Below are 20181 nucleotides of genomic sequence, written 5' to 3' on the forward strand. Positions count from 1 at the left end.
GTGCAGGGGGCTAGTCAGTTGGTGAGGTCATGCAAGCTGCCCCGAATTTCAGGGCAGGAGACAAAAAAAAAAAAAGAGCAGCCGAAGAAGAATTTTTACATGCAGGAGTGGGTTCAGGCTGTGTGATGGGGATGTCGTCAGGTTGATAAGGTTCTAATAAACGCAATTCCACACAATTTGACTTTAGATTCCATAGCATCTGAATTGCAAGTTGATCTTGTGGAGATTTTAATGGAGATCTGAATACTGTAATTTTTCTTCATCGCCCTGAGACGAAACAGTAACAGCTTTAACAGAGTGGCATATCTTAGACAAAACCAGAAAGGGGCAGTAATATGTGTTTTCCAGGCACATAGTGCCATTTTATATCACAAGCAAATAACTATGTTACCTTCAGTTGTTATAAATATTATATGTATATGAATCTATATACAGTATATATGACTTAAAACAAATTTCACTTTGGAATTTAACGCCTCAAAATTGAGTCTTTATATCTTTAAAAACTCCCGCTCTTTCTGAAACTGGAAGTCATGGCAACAGCACTCAGTTAATCCTTTAACAGCGTTTTTCCACCAGGTGTTTGCTAATTGCTGCTGGCTAGTCGGAAGGAGCTGAGTGCTTCTCTGCGAGGCGGACGCTCAGACACCTGGAAGCTGCAGCTCCGAGGAGGCGCGTCGTCCTTGAAGGCGGGGCTAGGTCCACCCAGGCGTTCTGCACAGGAGAGTAAAGAATTTCTCAAGCATGAGAAAGAATCAAGGTAACACTCCAGGTATGTTGCTGATGAGGGAATGACTATAATGCGATGTGCAGCTCAAAAAAAGTTGATTTGACATAATCCCGTTCCTTTAACATGGCTTCAGGAGAACACATCCTTTGTACAGAGCAGCGTATTTTCCAACGCTCAAACGTTTTGCAGTGTACTTCAAATGCACCGATTGGAAACATTCTAAATTGATACCGTCTAAATACGGCAGGGAAAATTAAAGAAACTGCGAACATGGGGGCGTGATTGTGTTCTGCTGATCAAAAAGTGAAAAGAGTCACCGGGTTTATTTGCTTTAGCATCCTTCCAGGCGCGCGCGGGCGGCCCGTTGCTGCACAGTGCGCGCTGTGTCTGCCCGCTGCTGTCTGTGTGCATTCAGTGTAAACTCAAACAGCCTAATGTTGGCCTGAGGTTGTGGAAAGGTGTGTCTCCCACTCGTCTCCCACCCAGGCTCTATTCAAAGGTGTAAATGCTGGCAGTGTGCGCCGACACGCGGACACACGCCCAGTCGTCCGCGTTTTCAAAGGAGAAAAGATTTAAACAGCTGATTTGCTGCCATTTTCGGCTTGTTTGGAGGGCCGGGTGTTTTTCCTCCGCCGCTCGCAGATGAAACAGGAACATGAGGCTTACTGGCCATCATTCATGTCAGTCAGCTGTAGCAGTCAGATGTTATTTCAGGAAGGTAGACATCCCAGAAAATCTGATTACAGTTAAATGTAACTTTATTACATGTTGTGCCTTGAATTAACCTGAACTACTTTTCATATATTTACCCCAAGCAATGAGCAACCATAGCGTCCATTTGTGTGGCAGTATAGTGTTCTTAATAGAAAGTTTCTACTTCACTTGAGGAGCTACAGTCAAGTTTGTTTTTCTTTTCCTCTGATTTTGATGACGACAAGGTGAAACATCAATACAATCAACAGAGTTCAGGCACGTGCAGAGGGGGGCGGCAAAGGGGGCTTGAGCCCCTGCCCCTTTTATCCTTGATGCCCCTAGTGCCCTTTTTGAGGTTTTCTTTTTCAAAGAAACTTTTTTCAATTTATTTATTTATTTTTTAATCTGCAGGTGGCCTGCTTGTGCCCCTCAGCAATAATATTTAGCTAAATATAATCATTTAGCAAAATAAACTCAGTCTAATAATGACTCTCAGAGCCTCCATGTTGTTCAGACTCCGGGTCCATGGTGAGGAGGAGGATCTGTGTCCTCTAACTATCAAATTATGGGCAAGAATAATTTTTCATGCTCTGGTTTGTGAATAAAAATGTAGGTCTGATGTTGACGTTAGAAAAACTGTTTCTATTTATATTTTTATAATCGTCCTTGCAATATCGGGACAAAACCCGCCTCGCCCCTAAACACAGAAAGGCTTCAGCTGCAGAGAAAACTTCTGACTTTAACTTCATCATTCTGCTAATTCTCCCATTTCCTTTCCCTTTAAACATTTTTTCTTACTTTCTCCCTTTCTTTTCTCATTTCTTTTCCACATGTCCATTAAATTTCAAATTAATCCAAAGCAACTTCTAATAAGGTTTATATATATATATATATATATATCAAGTGGAGCCCCACAGCAAAAGCCGTATTCCCAATTAGTTTGTGAAAGTAAATCGTTTGTGCTGCACCTTGACACTCAAACACTCTGAGTGCCATTGTGGTGAAGAGGACATGTTAAACACAAAAACTAAACTTGAAAAGAACTGTTTTCTCCCCTCTTGGTAGCCTGTTTAAGGTCTCGCCTCATATCAACCTGGTCTTGTCATAATCAGGCCTGGGTGAGACTAAAAAATTTTAATCGGCCTTTTAAAAAATGTGCTTTCAAGATTAAACAAGGTGGTGTTTCTGTTTTCCCATAGGGTCAAATTGAGCTAAGTTGTCCTTAAAGGGGCAGTGTTGTGTATGTTTTAGGCACATCGTGCCTTTTCATAGCACAACAAAGTAACTATGTTACCTTCAGTTGTTATAAAAATGACTCAAATGAAATCTGACTTTGTAATGAAAGGCCTTGAAACCTCTGGCTCTTTCTGAAGTCCTTCACTCAAGAAGTCATCACAACATGGCTCCTCTATTAACCCTTTCACAAGTTTTTACCAGCGCTTCACTGAGAAGTGGCTCCTATATTCTGTCCAGCAGATGAACAGTTCCACTAGGTGTCTGGTCATTGCTGCTGGCTAGTCTGAAGGAGCTGAGTTGGGGAGTTGCTGCTCTGTGAGGCGGAAGCTTGGACTCTGCAGCTCAGAGGAGGAGCTTCGTCCTCGAAGGCGGAGATTGGGTCTTCCAGGCGTTTAGCACAGCTGAATGGTTGCCATGGAGATTAAAGGATTTCTCAAACATGCATGAAGGAATCAAAGCAACACTCCAATTATGTTTTTGATGAGAGAATAACATTATAACATGATGTAGAACTTAAAAAAGTCAATTTTACGTAATTCAGGCCCATTAAAATTACAGAATTCTTCCCTTTTTTGTTATTATTCAAGATATCTCTGATATTAAAATTTGCTTGAGGAACTGACGCATTTAAATTAACGTGGAACTGAATAAAACCCATTATGTAATTAAACTAAGAATCTGTGGCCAACTGGCTTATTTAAGATTTCTGTAGAGTTCCATAATTATTATAAACACCTAAAAACATAAGAAGGAGCGAGTTAACCTTAGTTGTCGAGTCACGCTTTACTAAAAGTGTTCGGTTCATTTCTCTGCCGTCCAACCCCAGCTGGTTGGGCCTCGCTCCGGCCCATTTGCCGTCTCCAGTTAGCACAGACCTTATCTGTTGTAAGGACGTGCTGAAGTGTCCAGGTAGCCTGTGAAAGGGCTCTCTGAGCGGACGGGGCCGGCCGGCACAGAGTTGCCTGTGTTCCTCGGCTCAAATGATCCAAATATGAGAAGCCGCACGCTGGAAACAAACTGGAAAACTGCTGACACGGGTTTTGAAAAAGGATCATCTGTAAGCAGACTGAGGCTTTTTCTGGAGGGGGGAGGGGGGTGGGGGTGACAAATTTCAAGCATACGCAAAGTGCTGAGGCATCAATTTTTCTTTTTTTTTTTTCTAAATATTTGAGGCGATGGATTTTCTGTGTTCCTGCAGGGGCGTAGGCACACGTCCCTGCACCCTCTTCCTCACACACACCCTGGACTTCCACACACACACACACACGCACACGCCCTTGCGTACACATTGTATGTAGAAGCATGTGGTTGCAACAGGAACTCTGCCGTTGCTGGACACGTGAGAAATTTCACTCCAGGTTTTGTTCTGAAGTCGCATGTTAAAAGTATTAGGGTGCCCTAACACCTTTAACTTTATTGCACTGTTACAAATACAACAACATGACCAACACAAAGTAAGAGGAAAGTGATCCGGATTGTCAACATTTTTTTACCAGTACAAGTTTTCTACATATTTGTATTCAGCTCTCGAGAGTCAAGAATAAAATGAGCAGTGATTGGAAGCAGTTCTACCACATGATGCTGCCACCACCGTGCTGCGCTATGGGGAGAGGGGGTGGTGGTGTGTTCAGGGTTATTGACACTGTAAGCTTTCTTCCTTTTTCTGCATATAAGCCAAAAAGTCAAAGTTCAATCTAAGATCACTAGATCGTCTTCTTCAACATGTTTGCTGTGTTGCGCGGCTAAACGGAAAACACTGGTTTTTACTGGGGTTTTTTGTTTTGTCAGTATTTCATAACAATTTGTGGCATAATTTTTACAGTTAAAGCCAGAAGTTTACATACATCGAATAAAAAGGCAGAAACTCGTGGGGGAGGGGGGGGGGTTCACTATATGAAGTTAAATCAGTTTAAAAAATGTTTTGTTTTAGGCCAGTTAGAATCACCAAAATAATTTCTATTTGCTGAATACCACAATATTGAGGGAGCACAGTCGTATACAACCAATTAGAATATAAGTCTCGATTAATGGGGGTTTCATTTAAAGCAGCCGCCTATGATGTACTTCTTACCTTTCTGTGTCTATATTTCTATCCACTACAAACAAGGATAAGTGTGTGTGGGCGTGTGTGTGAGGGAGAGAGAGAGAGAGAGAGAGAGTGTTGACACAGCCTCTTGCAGCCTATCACGTAGCAGAGCAACATATTTCACAACCTCTGCCTAACTGTGAATGGCTGCTTTATAGCTGTCAAGTCTCGCAAACTAAATTTACACACTTGTACTAATTTACGAGCCGCAAAGCCCGTGAAGACCGGCGACAGATATGGACGAGATGTCAGAGTGAGCCCTGTTCTCCGGTGTTCTCCGAGCCCCTCTAACCCCCCCGGCTTTTGATCTGAAAATAAACGTCGAGCGCAAATAAATGTTAATGTAAACAGATCTCACGGGCTGCAAGAAAATGGTTCACACCGAAAGACAAAATGTACTTAGACACTTGGCTTATGTACAGCAGAGATGCAGAGAAAGATTCTGTGAGCTTCCATGGTGTCTGTAATTACATAAGAGGTGCTTGAAATACAGGAAAATGGTAGATATTCGGTGCATCACTTTCATTGTTAACACCTTCCTTATTTGATGGAACCATGAAATCCTTGCTTTACTAGAAAGCTGTGAAGAGTTTGTGCCCTTAAACCCAAGCATTGTTGACCAAAGCAGGAGAGCTGTGATCAATTTGATTGGTCCTATAAGACAAATTGAAGATTTCGTAGTAGATTAGCCAACGTCTGAATCCAAATCCTACTGATATTGTTTGGTTTATGGCCATAAGCAGGCCGTTCGTAGTTGAAAACCCTCCAGTGTTAATGAGTTAAAACAATTCTACAAGGAAGAGTGGCCCACAATTTCACAATGACGCAAAAGACCAGCAACCGGTTTTCAGGTTAAGGCGGCGACATCTTTTACAGCCATCTGAAAAAAATAAAATAAAGTCCTGGAAGAAATCTGCAGGCAGAGTCAGCCTTTCAAATCAATTCATTTAATGGCACGTCTCAAAAATATTAAAGTTTGAATAACTTGTAAACGATCATGTCAAAGGCTTTCTGTAAATTCAAATTCAGTTTTAAAAAAAATACTTTATTGATTCCAAAGGAAAATTTAATGTTGCTATAATTTATACTATTTAAGGTCGACTGCAGAGTCATGTGAGTATTTTTGCAGAAATAAATATAAAATAAATACAATTATGTCGGTTCCCAGTACCAGTGTGAAGAGCCTTTATTTTCATCCAGGGCATGCAGTTCAACTACCACACAGAACGACTTTCCAGGACTGCTTGTTTGGATTCATGCCTGTTGCCAAGGAGACTGTGATTATCCTGACCCTTGGTGGAAAACTAGTTCATTCGTTTCTTCTTTTGGGGCAGACCTATTCACAGATGTCCAATACTGAACCAGAAGCAGTGGCAAAAATTCTGATGGAAGTAAAAAAAAAAAAAGAGAGCGATAATTTCTTTTAGCTTTTTTAGCTAGGGCTAACTCAGATTAGCTAAGCCGGTAGATAGCACTGCTGTCCGGAAGATTGGATGCAGGGAGCACCTTTACCTGAGTTTTCCCCCATTATCATATCATACGACGTTTGTTAGAATTTTATAAGGTTCTGATGCTAAACATTTTAACTGACTAACATTAACCTATCTGTTTCAACTCCCTTGAGGAGTGAATGTATAAAGGAGCTTTATTAGATGCTGGGAGGGAGAGGGAGAAAGAGGGAAAGTTGGTTGCTGGTTTTTAGTGAACACTGCCTCCTTATGTTGCAGCGCACACACACTTCTCTGGTCCCTGTTGCATTATGGGAAAGAGACGCTCCACATGTACTGTACCTGACAGGTTTTCCAGCATCAAAAAGTGGCTACGTCCTGCTGTACGGCAGCCATTTCTGACTTAATAGAGATCTGAGTGATCCTGGTCTTTCTGCCAGTTGGCTTGTTTTAGCGGCTTGCAGTACTGGAGTGTATTTTATTGGGATTTAATACGACGGACCAACAGAGAGAATTGGACAATTGCTTAGCAGAGTAAGCAAAAGACATGGCTGCAAAACCTTGAGACCAGAGCAAAAGTTTCCTTTCCTACAGGACAGTATGTCCTGTAGCTAAAAGGGAATCGTTTTAATCGAAGCACGTTGCGGCCCGGTCAAGGTCCGGACACAAATTCAGTTGAGAAACTCTAACAAAGCGAGAAAATAGATCTTGAAAGCATTTGAGAATTGACACAGTGATGTTGAAGGCAAATGTTGACCATGTTTTTTGCATTTTTTAAATTTTATTTCTTGAAAACTATTTTTTTTTTCTCCCTTTAGTGTAACGAATAATAGAACATCACAAAGTACTACCTGTATTATTTTGTATTGGTCTATTATGCAAGATGCTAACACAATTTTTCGGTTTTTAGCTAAATACTTCCTATGTTCCTACTGAGATTTAAGTTTCTTTAAATCTTCATTTGTCAAGTCAAGCCACACACAGTCTACGAAAGGTGTAATACGACCAGTGTGGATAAAAAAGGAGGAGTAAATTTGTGGCAAAAACAAATCCGGAACTTTGAGAATAATTCCGGAAATTTTCTAGAAAGAACAAGGAACGTTCTGACCTTTAAAAGTCAACAATTTGCTAGAAAAACCTCTGAAATTTTTAGATTGACCCTAGAAATTTTCTAGAAAAAACAAGGAAATTTCAGAGCTCCAAAACTTGAAAATTTGTGACAAAACGTACAAATTTTGAGAACAATCTCAGAATTTTTCTAGAAAAAACATAGACATTTCTGAGTTCTGAGAGTCAAACATTTGCAAGAAAAAAAAAACTGAAATGTTGAGATTAATACCATAAAAAATTTTAGAAAATAATTGGAAAGTTCTGAGACTAATCTGAACGTTTCTGAGTTTTTTTCCCAGCAAATTTTCTACTTTTGAAAATCAGACATTTCTGTTTTATTTTTTTTTCTTCACGGAAATGTACTCCACTTTGTTTCTATCTACAATGGCCCTAACACGGCGTCGTCTTCATACTCAGTTAAACATGCTTGATTAATTCAAACTTGTTGACAGTGTTGCACTATTTCACCAAAGCGGATGCAGCCTTTTTGAAAGCGCGGTGCTGTAATGCAGCCAGGTGACCGCTAGATGGCGGTCACGGCGCTGACTTAATAAAGCGTTTTCTCGGCGGTGGGGGGAGAAAAAGAAGGGGAAGGAAGCAGCTCCGAGCGGCAACAGCCGAGCGACGGCGGCGGTGACCGGACATGAACTTTAGCGAGCAGCCTACAACTTTACTCAGAGTTTAGAGAGAGACGACGGAAGCAGCAGCAGCCCCTTCCCTTCACCTCTACTCAGTCAGGGGAAACAAGGAAGTGAGGAGCAGGCAGACTCCCAGTTGTTTCCCTCCGGTGAGTCTCTGTTACTTAAAGGCTTTGTGTGTTCTCCTCATGGTAAAAGGCTTCAGGCTCTGAAAGGGAAACTGCTTTATTTACTGTGCAGGAAGAGACAAAGGCAGACCACCCTGTTAGTGTTTGTTAACCACAGCGTATCTACCTGGAGCAGGCCCCGTTCGGATTTATTAAGTTGTTGTTTTTAACCCATTCGTTGCCTTTTGAAGCCCTTTGGGCAGTGACTTGAAACCAGCAGCTGGACACCTGTAATGTTGGGCTCTGACATAAGTGGAGGATTGATTTCAAAGACAAGTGAGCAGATGGACACATCGATGCTGAGTTGGTCGCTTTCTAACAACAAGTAACGTGGACAGAGCAAAGCGAAGCGTTCCAGTTTCAATACGTCTGGGAGTTTAAAAGAAAAAAAAAAGATTATTTTATTACGTGGAAATAACTTTCCAACATCTGTGTTGCCCTAAATTTAAAAATGATTGCTAGCAGAGGCATTCAGGACGTTTTCGGCTACGTGCAAAAGTTGTTTCTCGGTATTTAAAAGCTTGTTTCCAGAGGCGGTTCTTGCATGATTGGTGAGCCTCTCTTTCTGTCAGTGGAGTCCAGTGTCTACATAACACTTTTTATAGTGTTTTGCAAGTAGTACAAAGCTTTTTTTTATTTATTTATTTATTTTCAGTGTATGCAAATCCAGTTGAGGTCTTTTCAGTCTCATAGGGATGGTCACACTCCTTAAATAAAATGCAAATGTAATTTAGCGCCACACAACAAACTGAGAATGACATCACACATTTATTAACATTCGCAAACAGTTTTTGTTATGTTTTATTTTGTCTTAAGATTCCCCCTGGAGTGAAAGTCACATCACACACATCGGCAACTAGCTGTATTTTTGAATCTCAAGTGGAACATTATAAAAAAAAAGTGATTGCTTTGAGATGCACCAATCACAACTTTGAGGTCAATTTCCCAAACTGAACTTTTTTTTTCTTCTTTTATTTTTTAATGCTTTAAACCTTCGGTGTAGATTTCATTATTTACATCAGGAGCAGAGGCGGCATAGCAGAGCAGCCACTGTACAACATTTCTGAACGACAAAAAATAGAATTTAAACTTTAGTCTGTCGCTAGCATCTTGTATTTGCAAGCTGCGTTACGCAAACAGCAGCTTTGTGTGTATATCCTGCAGAACGTTTTTACAAAAGTCTAGCAACATTTTCAAATTCAGCTGGTTAAGCATAAGTTTGAGCAGTTTTGCTGTAAACTCATTCAGACTTCTTGTTATCTCCTGAAAGTCCTGCTCTCTCTCCCTTTCTTGCAGGGACCAAATAGTATTAAAACACTACCTCTCTATTTTTTGGCGTCTAATGTATTGTCAGTTGTTAGCATGACATTGTCGTAAAACTGTCACCTTTGTACCTTCTGTGTATTTATCTTTTTTTTTTTTTTTTTTAGATTACCGTAGTTTGTCCTCTACTTTGCGTTACATAATCTTCATATTAAATGCTTGGAATGCATAAACACTGCAAGGTTTTTAGTCGTCAGCTTAAAAAGTTTTATAAACACTCCTGAGATTTTATCTTGGATATTTTGACGATGGTGAAAAAAATAAAATAAAATAAAAGACTCTGTTTCTGGCCACCTGATTTCTTAACAGCTCATTTCACATATAGGAGAAGGAGTCTGTTTTGCTGATGTCTGCATCCTGATAACTACCGTCTTATCTTTTCCGTACTGATATCTTCATGGAGTTTGCCCACTTGATTTTATTTTCCACTGCATCTAATTATTAACCGCTTTTCTAATAAATGAGTTAACAGCTTTTGACGAGAATAAGAAACATTTGCTGCTTTTCTTTGATGTCAACAACCTTGTTTTATTCCTAATAATTTTCTAATTACGCTCGTGCTTCTCTGCTCAAGACGTGACCTCGGTTACTTCCAGACGTACACAACTGTTTATGGTCCCCGGCTGATGGGGACGGGAGCTAATGGCCGGCTCCTACCTGTCGTAACCGCCACATTAGCGAGCTATGGCAGACAGTCTCAAAGGTTAAAAGCTTTTTGTGTGTGTGTGTGTGTAACCAGTGTCGTGTTGTGACGGAGACACCGAAGCGTCCCCGGACCAACAGGTGGCAGCTGATGTCGCTCATCAGCTCCTGCTAATTTATTCATGAGTGATTAAAAAGGGTTTTGTTTTTCACAGGGACCAATCTGCCTGGCAGAGGAAAGCCGTAATAAAAGTGATTTCTCTCTGGCGGCTTTTTATTTCTTTTCTTTTGTCATCTCATTAGGAAGAACTAAGTTGTTTTATGACTTGTGTCGAGCTAACCGGCGTCAGGATGTTGGCGTCTCCGTTAATTTGCGAACACTGCTCGTGTTGGTGCATATAAGCAGTTATTTTGTTGTGTTTGATGTGAACTAAGATACGTTAATGCCTTTAAATGCATACACACAACGTTTACAATATTCCCTCAAAGCCACAAAGTGTGTTGTGTTTGCTTTCGTAAAGCGATACAACACCGAGGACGCAGTGTGAGACTGGTCTCGGCTGTGTTCACACTGAACATCTGAAGAAAATGCAGAACAGACGATCCAAAGTTTCTCCACCGGTACTGTTTATACATGTAGTTAACTGCTGGAAATGCTTTGCTGAATATCTCCTCGTGTCGTGGGAAATGATTCAAAGAAAGCTTGGGGAAAGTGAGCGGCAGGACGGACAGTCATGCACGAAAGATGCAGAAATTACCTTGCAGTCCTGACAGAACTCGCTTGCCTGAAAGGCTCTGGCTGCTCGCACAGCAGACGAACGGTTCGCTTGTGTGTTTTAACGTCAGGAAAAAGCATGATTTATGACACCATTTAATTTCCCTTTGAGATGAATGATGTATTGAATTGAGCCGAATTGTGAGCATCTGCCACCATGGCTGTCCAACTGGTGAAACGCTACATTGGCATGAAACATACAAGTTCTTAACATCTGGAATATACCAGCCAACAATTACTACACTCCAAACATACCTTTTCAATCTCAATATCGCACATGTGGTATTACAACAACTAATATACTGTTGTATCGAATTCTGTTTCCGGGGGCCATTAATTCTCAACTAATTGAGAATTAGTTGAGAATTGGACTACTTCTGTCTCAGTAGTTGATGACTAGGAGGTCTGACGGAACAGACATGTGGTTTTATATGTATACACAACAAAAAACGCATTTTTTGTCTGGTTTGTTAATACTCAAGACCTGGTGTGTTAGTGACTGTAGTGTGGTATTTACTGTTTCAGAAGGAGGAATTTCTAGCAGCCAGCAATCCGGTTGAGCCAAAAAAATACTCTGCTCTCTGCATTCACTTCTGTGGGTCAAATATTATCGCTCAGATTTTTGTCTTTTTTCTTGCAAAGCTTCTGTAGGAACCCAAATGTGTGATGTTTGCGGTAGTAGCTTCGCCTTCACCGTACCGTACCATTGTCCTTTGGACCTACAGCTGAAGGCAGGCCAGAAATGGTGCAGTACTGGTCCTACTGGTCCTGTGACAAGGAAAACTGACAAAATAGCATACTAAATGGACACATGCCATGCTGCTGAGTGGAAACAAGGCAATATAGAATCAGACATTTGTGTTCTCTCATGAATTCCCCTCAAAATGTCTCTGGGTGGGTAACTTTAGGAGTTCTGCTGGGTCTGCTGTGCTAGTTCCTAGGAATGTGTGATTGTAGTTCCCTTCCAGGTATTTTGATCCTACAAATTAGGTTTCTAGATGGTGTATATCATCCAGCACTGTTTTGTCAGTATGTCATGCACTGAAGTAATAAAATCAGTCCTTCCATATTACATTTAGTCCTCCTGAAACAGAACGAGCCATTGCACTTCAGTTTGTGTAAAGTATACCTAAGTGTTTTGGTAGGAGTGGTGATGAGGCATGAGCAAACGAAAGCTGAGACACTTCCTGCCTTGTTCGCTATTCTAATGATGAGAATAGCCTGGTGCAGGTGGCATAAACAGTTCTGCCCGCCTTTCCAACGTGTACCATTGGATCTGCTTGGTTTAGTTAAGTCCGACTCAGCATTCACATCAAGCTTAGGGTTATGTCATTTACGAGTTTATCTCTGTCAGTGTTCAGTGACCCCAGTCCTGCAAGAAGGATCTGTGCTTTAATGCGACCTGTCATCGCCTGAGAGGTTAGCAGTGATGAGTTATGTTTTGGAGGCGGGTGGTTGGGGCGCGTGTCGGTGGGACTCATCACAATCCAAGATTGGGCTCCACCTCCTAGTTCCTGTCCTGCAGAGGACACGGTTATTTCTGGGTATCAAGGTTAGGCCAGAGTGGCATGCGGGACCCAAACGAGGTATGTCCGGGCAGAAAGTTCAGAACACGGGAGGGGATTGAGTCGACTCTTCAGCTGCCAGAATCTTTAACCGGTCCTGTGCCGTAATCTCCATGTACTGTATGTGAGTGGAAAGGAATTTTTTTTTTTACAAAACTTACCTGCTTTTGACAGTCTGCTGTGAGAGGAGTCTTCACCGGAGTGCATGATAGGTGTTGAAAAATGATTCTTATTTAACTTTATCACGTTGGCTTCAGCTCAGTGACAAGGGAACAGGTAAGCAATTAAAATTTCATTGATCTGAATAGGATTGTACGGCAGGTAAGAGGTTCCCACGCTCAGTCTTAATGTCCCGGGAATCTCTCCTGATTGTTTACAGTTACAGTACATACTCCTCGCAACGGATCTTTCAAAGGGTAACTCGAACTGAACCTTGCATCAAAATGTCTTGGACACGAGTGTGTGTGTGTGTGTAATATAATTTGGCAGCTAAGCATTTCAGTTTCTTTTTTTAGTTGTTCTATTGGATCAGTTCCCATCTGTGTGTGTGACTGTATGTATATGGGTCTTGCATGTCTTGTTCTTGCACTTATTGCTTTGTAGTCATTTCCCATTTTCTTTCCTATTAGAGATAATGGGTGTAGCTTGCTAAGTATTATTGTAGTATTTTGTTTCAAACCATAATTCTTCTCATGTTATCAAACACTCAGATAATGAGCAGACATTTTTGCAAAACAAACTAAAATGGGCTCAGATTGGGAGTAGTATTGAGATGTGTTCAATGGTTCTTAATAGTAAAAGCATATGTTAAAATACTTTTTTCTCTTGTGACATAAATCAGATGAATAGAACAAAAAGTCCCATTTTTATGTGGAGACAATGGCTCAATGAAGACGGTCATTACAAAGACTGAATGTTTCTCTGAAGTTGTTGAAGAGACGAAAAGAAAACTGGTTAGAAAGCCAACAGCAGTGATTGATGATGTGCAGGAATTTCCAGCTATTATTTTTTGTCCTCGATTTCTTGTATTCCCAGAATGTTAGAAAGTCGGGATCCACGGCTCCTTGGAGGAGGATGTGTTATGGTCTGATGTAACCAAACCACTCCCTAAATTTGTGGAGCAATGCTAGAAGAACACCATAGCAACAATGAAAGAAGCAGCAGTAGCATCTAGATATAAATCTGAAAGGAAATTTGTGTGGTGTCCGGTGAAGAGTCATGGGACGTTGAGGCTGTTGGAATAATGCAGGCAAAATGTGACATTTAATTTATGGACTTCCTGGTGACTCCATTTAGGAGGGAAAAGTAGGTTAGGAACATACATTAACAAACATAACAGTTTTAAAAGTAGTGGCTTCTCAGATGGACACTGGAGTTATATGTTGCAATATAATATACACACACAACTTAACCAGAGGATATGCTGACTCTGGCTGGAATCTTGTTGTTATGGCAACAACAAACAGCAGCACAAAGTCTTTAGAAACTGAATGTGTGGACTCAAACGGAGTAAAAGATGTTCTGTCAAATTGAGTAGTGATCAAATGTGGTTACGATTAAGACTGAGAAACCTGATTTGAATTTACTTTTGTCTCAAAACTCAGTTCATAAATAATACACGATTAGCTCCTGCACTAATAGCTGAGGTTTTAAGAGGGACAGTGAAAAATTGTTCTTTTTTTTTTACAATCCCTCTACTGGCTCTACTTGTGCTACTACATTTTAGCTTGTGTAAACTTTTTGATAAACCATTACCAGTGTCTGTAAACATAATTTAACAATTTTTTACTGTTGTAGATCTAAAAAAAACAAACAAACTTACTTAGTTTGCAAGACTCCAAAAGCAAATCAAATCTGCATAATCTCACATCAACTCCTAACATTGCAAACAGTGTGAAAGACCTTCCAACTATGGGAAAGAAATTAGCTGGTAAAATGTCAAATTTTTCATGCTTTAGATGTACCAGCTTTAGCACAGCTGGTCAAATGGCTAAATTACCTCCTCTGTATTTCTATGAAGTTCTGCAGAGGCGTCATAGTAACCCATTCATTTGAAAAAGACGTGATGAACAAAGGGCAATATCTATAACAGACAGGAGACGGCCTCTTGAAAACTGACATTTGACATCAACTCTTGCCTCAATTCCACTAAGCAGCATGGGTAGGTGTGGTTTGGTACATGACTTTGTCTGTTTCCATTGTAAAATTGGGAAGAAAAGATGGTTCTGGGTAGGACACACTCTAAGCAAACCACCAACCAACATCGCCAGACACTCTTAGGCAAGCGAAAGAGAGGCTGTTCAAGAAAGACCTGATGATGGGGGACGGCAGTGGCACAGAGGAAAAGCAAGCCATCTGTTGTAGGTCCGTAGGACAATGGTATGGTATGAATAGGTCACACAACACAGTTGATTCATTTGGGGGCAGAAAAAGCTAGATGATTGCAACAAGTACAAGACATATTAGTGTGTCCCCTTTGTCATTGCATTAGTATGATTCAACATTTGGCATTTAGGTTTAACCCCTGGCTGCCTAGTAAAAGTCCAACTGGCTTGGTGGAAACACCGTCGTAAATACGTCAAAGCATAACGTAGCTTACCCAACTTCATCGTGCCATACCGCTCCTTAGAAGAGAAGAGTTTGTACGCCATGAGTTCTTGAAGCTGTTAAGACAATTGAGTTTCTTTCTAGTCAGAATTTTGATCAATTGGAGTAAACCTTTTCTAGACATCAGTAGTTTTCTGACCTTATTTTCGGAGAAACTGGGTTTCTTTTGTTCTGCTGATCTTATACCATTGGTATTCATTTCCCAAATAAAACGTGTGTCAACACAGTGGTTTCTAAGCTATTTGCTTGACCTAGTTTCTTAACAGGTTTTTCTTTCTTTTTTGTCTTTTTCTCCTCCAGCACAAGATTATTTGGTGAGCAAATGTAGACACATGGGGCAAGGTGTTTCTAGGCTGAAATGTCCTTCCATCTACCTCAACAACTCTCGCTTTACACTCGATCTACCTAGGCTTGTGCTGTGTTGAGTCCACCATCATCACCGACCTCAGAAGAGGCCAGCAGGATCCCTTTTTGCTTCGTGAGCAGATCTCTCCGGTATCAGTCAACCAGCCGCCGTCAACGCTTGCATCGTTAGCTGAACCCCTTGGTGAGGGAGGGTCCACCTGAAGGAGTCATGTTTCGCCCGGGTTTGTAATGTCCGAGCCCTGCAACAGACCCGGACCAGTCCAAGAACGGGGGCGGATTCGTCGAGACGTGCCCCGCTTTGTGATTGGCTGTGAAGAGGATGAGCAAGACATGGGCCAAATGGAGGCTGGCATGAAGAACGAGATGCTTCATCAGGACGACATGGAGGTGTATGAAAATGAATCGGTAAGTGAAAGAAATGAATGACATCATGTTGCTACCTGGTAACAACCAAAGGGGTTTTGAAAAAGAGCCAGTCATATCCTGGCAAAAGGAATCAATCAAGTTTATTCTTATAGCACATTTCAGCAGCAGGGGGCTTTAAATAATAAAAACACAAAATTGCTAGGTTATAAAGAAAACCCTATACAGTCAACAACTGAACAAACATTACATTTTGATGAGTACCAACACCAAAATCATACATATCAAATAAAGCAATGAAGTCTTTAAAAATCAACAGAAGAAGAGTAACATTCAAACAGGGGAATAGATAAAGAATTGGGACAAGATCTAAAACCTGGCTTGGGAGCAGAGCAGTAGATGGATAATTGTAAGCCAGCAGGGCTGTTTGTGGTAATTTTACACGGTTACTCTTAAACGCCAAGTTTCCTTTCAGCATAATGACTTTATGACCCAGAGTAGCTGAATCCCGTCAACAACAAACGGTACTAATAAAAAGGTTGGATCAGTTACGATTACAATGGTGACATTTTCAGGCGTACTGGAAGATCAATGGCTTAGTTAATAATCTGATAACCTAATCTCCGTCTTCCAGGAGCTGTGAGACAGAGGAGTTTGTTCATCTTAGAGAAAGTCGCGAAATAGATCATAATATCCTCGATAGTTTGGCTTCAGAATAAGGTCCACACACTACCAGACTTTTCACCATAATTAACAGGCTGTTGTGTACAGTATGAAGCAGTGACAGCTGCCATCTTGTCGAGTCTCTCTTGTACCATCTGGCTCCTCTTCGTTTCTCCACTGCATTTCCATTCGCCGCAGTTGCAGCAGCAACATCCAGAATCGGACACATTTATTAGCAACGCTGTGAAATAAAAGGAGGGATTGTGCTACAGCCAGTATCAAGTCTGTTCATGCAATGAAGAAAAATTATAAATTAAATGAACACCACCATAAGTCTGTATTTGCTACAGCCTTTTCCTGACATCACTGAAAAAATAACCATTTCGTCTGCAAAGGGAGGCTACGTAGAGACGCAACGTTTAGATTCAGTTGTCTTTATTGCCGTGTGGTGAGGTGCAATGCTGGTGAGGCACTGACTTAATCATAATCAGATATACAAATGTAGACCACCTGCATGTTTAAGTAAGGAAATTCCGCACATGTTGACAACGCTGGAGGGCAAAAAGACAATTCTTTTATATGCCATCCATAGCTGCGCTGCATTGAGTTAATGGAACAATAATTCTGTTAACTCACTGAAACTTGGAAATTCAAGTAATATTAATTTCGTGCTGTGCTCCACGGCAAAGGGAAAAACCATAGAAGTACAACTCAAAACCACGTCTTTCTCGCTCTCTGCATTAGCCAGGCCACATACACGCAGACTCGTTGCCATAGCAACTGACAACAGCGGCCCTAAAAACCACTGAAATATTTCCCACACAAAGAGCAGAACATTCAGTCTATTGCAGTAATGTGGTTTTAGGCTTAATGTTTATTTTGCGATTATTAAGTGATTGCTGTGGTAAGAGGAGAAAACTATAAATATATTGCTGCACTTTACTGTATGGCTAGCTCCATGGCTAGCTCGCTGTTACTGTCTCTTACTCTGCAGTTGTGGAGTCACAATGTCTGGGATCATGAGCGCCCCCTGCCATGAGGCAAGAGAACTGCCTGCCTCACCTCGATTCTGTTCTCTGCAGTTTCTGATCGCTCCTCAGCACACGAATCACGTTACACACACAGTTGATGACAAAAAACACTGTATATTATATACATAAGCTAAATTATGGAAAATCAGCTTGTATATTAAATGTTTTTTAACCATTTTATTGGCCTTTTCTGTTTCCTTTCATTATGAGGTTAATTAATAAACCTCCGCAAACTCTTAGATTAAATAAAAGTAACATAATCCACAAAAAAGTTTCTCACTTTTCTTTAATTGCCTTCTAAAAGATAGCTGCATGCATGGTTTTGACGGCCAGTATCCCATTTATAAAAAGCTACGTTTGTTCTAGGTTAATGAACATAAAATTGATTTTACAATTGCACAAACAGCTTGACAGTAGATTATTCTTTAATAGATATTTATTACTGTCATACATAGTATCTTAAAGTTGTTATTCAGTTGAAATAAAGTCCGACAGCCATGAATAAGCAACACTTCCTGTTTACATCGCCTACCCTTGTCCCTTCCACCAGCCGTCAGAGCGACAGATCGTTGTGGGCATATGTGCCATGGTGAAGAAGTCCAAATCGAAGCCCATGACTGAGATCCTGGAGAGGCTCTGTAAATTTGACTACATCGATGTCGTCATCTTCCCTGAGGAGGTGATCCTGGAGGAACCTGTGGAGAAGTGGCCGCTCTGCGACTGCCTCATCTCCTTCCACTCCAAAGGTAAACTCTGCATATCCATTACAGTCAGCTGAGTGAAAACGGTGGTGTTTAAATAACTGTATGCAGTTTTTGTGCTTCCTCTGACTTTATTTTAAACATCTCCCTGACACTAATCCAGCTTCCAGGTTTTATTTCCATACTTTTTATGGAGATCTCTGCGTTTTGATAAATTAGTTTATCTTAAGAGTTTCAAGTCTGCAGAATTCCCAGGCGACCGTAACAATCTATAACCCATGTTGCAGTCAGTTTGTCACATGCAATGTTTTTCCACTCTATTTTTAAAAACGTTAGCTGACGGAGATAAGGGAACACGATCGTCTGTAGATGCAGTTTTTCCAGGAAAGAGAGAAGACAAATCTCTTGAAGAGTCGTACGACCAGAACCACAGAAACACAGTGCGATTGTCTCTATGAATCACTAGTTGCTAGTTCTGAAAATAAGCTGATTTATGCAAAAAAAAAAAAAAAAGCAGTTTGAGTCAAGCTGCTCTCTAGGAAAAGAAATGCTGTTTTTTATTTATTTATTATTTTTTCAGTAAATCCTTGTTATGTCAATTCAAGCTGATCTAAAATGTGACGTATTCTTTTGGTTTCCAGGTTTTCCTCTTGACAAAGCTGTGGAATATGCTAAGCTCAGGAATCCAATGCTCATCAATGATCTCAACATGCAGTATTTTATTCAAGACAGGTGAGAGAGGCTCAAAAACGAGAACAAATAAACTTTCAATACACGTTTGATGGGACTTTGATTATAGCAACGGCAGGAATATAGCAGTTGTTGTTTTTTCAAAAACAAAAGGGAAAAACAAGACAAACTTCATAAATTATACCATAAAAATCTGTGAAATCTGTCGTGTTAAAATTCTAATTATTTGCAAAACTTGTCTTAACCCTTGACTTAATGCCTCTTTTTGAATGTTTTAATGTTTAAAGTGGTAATGTCAGTAAAGCTTAACAAGAAGTTATTTCCTCTGACAGTTAAATTTGGAGATTACATTTTTTTTCTAATTTGCAGATTTTGGTTAAAATAATAATAATAATAATTTTTTTTAATGTTCTTTTCTTGTCCGGTTCTGGCTTGTAGTTTGGAAATCTTTTCCAAGTCTTAGTAATGAGCTGTTCTTGAGAAAATGGCATAATTGCTGTTTTTACAGGCTTTCCCTTTATTCTCTTTAACTTCCTAGTCTTGGTAACACAAAGAATCACTATGAATGTTGCATAAATTCATTGTATTGTGGTTGACTGTGATATTATTACCAACATTAGGAGGGAAGTGTATCGGATCCTTCAGGAAGAGGGCATTGACCTGCCTCGCTACGGAGTGTTAAACAGGGACCCTGACAACCCTGAAGGTGAGACCATCGTCGTCTTTTAAAAATAATAATAATCCCTTTTGGTGAAATGATGCAGATTGTTTATGCAGATTAGCAGGAAAGGATTCTAAATGCACGTTTTTTATTTAGAAATAAATGAGTTTGTTCCAAAAAATCTACAGCGAGATCTTCTTTAAAGAGGCAGTGTTCTGTAAAATCAGCTTTTTTTAAGTTTAACTTTATGTTCTAATGTTATTCCCTCATCAAAACCATACCTGGAGTTTTGCCTTGACTCTTTCATCCTGGTTTGAGAAATCTTTTAATCTCCATGGCAACCATTCAGGTGTGCAAATTGCCTGGGTGGACCTAGCTCCGCCTTCGAGGAAGAAGCTCCTCCTCTGAGCTTCAGTTTCCAAGTTTCCACTTCACAGAACAGCTCTCTCCTTCAACTCCTGCACTCGGCTCCTTCAGACTAGCCAGCAGCAATTAGCAAGCAGCAGGTGGAACTTGAGCTCATTATAGGAGCTTCTTCTCAGTGAAACGCTGGTAAAAACGTTGTTAAAGGGTTAATTGAGGAACCATGTTGTGATGACTTCCTGTAGGCGGAGTTTCAGAAAGAGCATTAGTTTCTTAAAGAGACAAAGGCCCAATTTTAAGGCACTACATTACAAAGTCAAATT

General features: G+C 40.5%; 1 protein-coding gene across 17 annotated transcripts in view; it reads left to right on the forward strand.

The window, feature by feature from the left end:
• The first annotated feature begins 7876 nt into the window (after nt 1-7876).
• ppip5k1b (diphosphoinositol pentakisphosphate kinase 1b) overlaps nt 7877-20181 on the forward strand; it is a 54585-nt gene continuing 42280 nt past the window's right edge. For 10 of the 17 annotated variants that reach the window (XM_028026941.1, XM_028027000.1, XM_028026982.1 and 7 more), the window contains exons 1-5: nt 7877-8090; nt 15430-15791; nt 17994-18189; nt 18786-18876; nt 19455-19540. In XM_028026941.1, the coding sequence (XP_027882742.1) occupies nt 15615-15791; nt 17994-18189; nt 18786-18876; nt 19455-19540 (550 nt within the window). In that variant the 5' untranslated portion in view covers nt 7877-8090; nt 15430-15614. Of the gene's footprint in view, nt 8091-12472; nt 12690-15320; nt 15335-15429; nt 15792-17993; nt 18190-18785; nt 18877-19454; nt 19541-20181 lie in introns of those variants that run through there. The other 7 variants (XM_028027046.1, XM_028027073.1, XM_028027056.1 and 4 more) reach the window with 4 other exon arrangements.

The sequence above is a fragment of the Xiphophorus couchianus genome, chromosome 2, assembly GCF_001444195.1.
Source record: "Xiphophorus couchianus chromosome 2, X_couchianus-1.0, whole genome shotgun sequence".
Classification (NCBI taxonomy): Eukaryota; Metazoa; Chordata; class Actinopteri; order Cyprinodontiformes; family Poeciliidae; genus Xiphophorus; species Xiphophorus couchianus.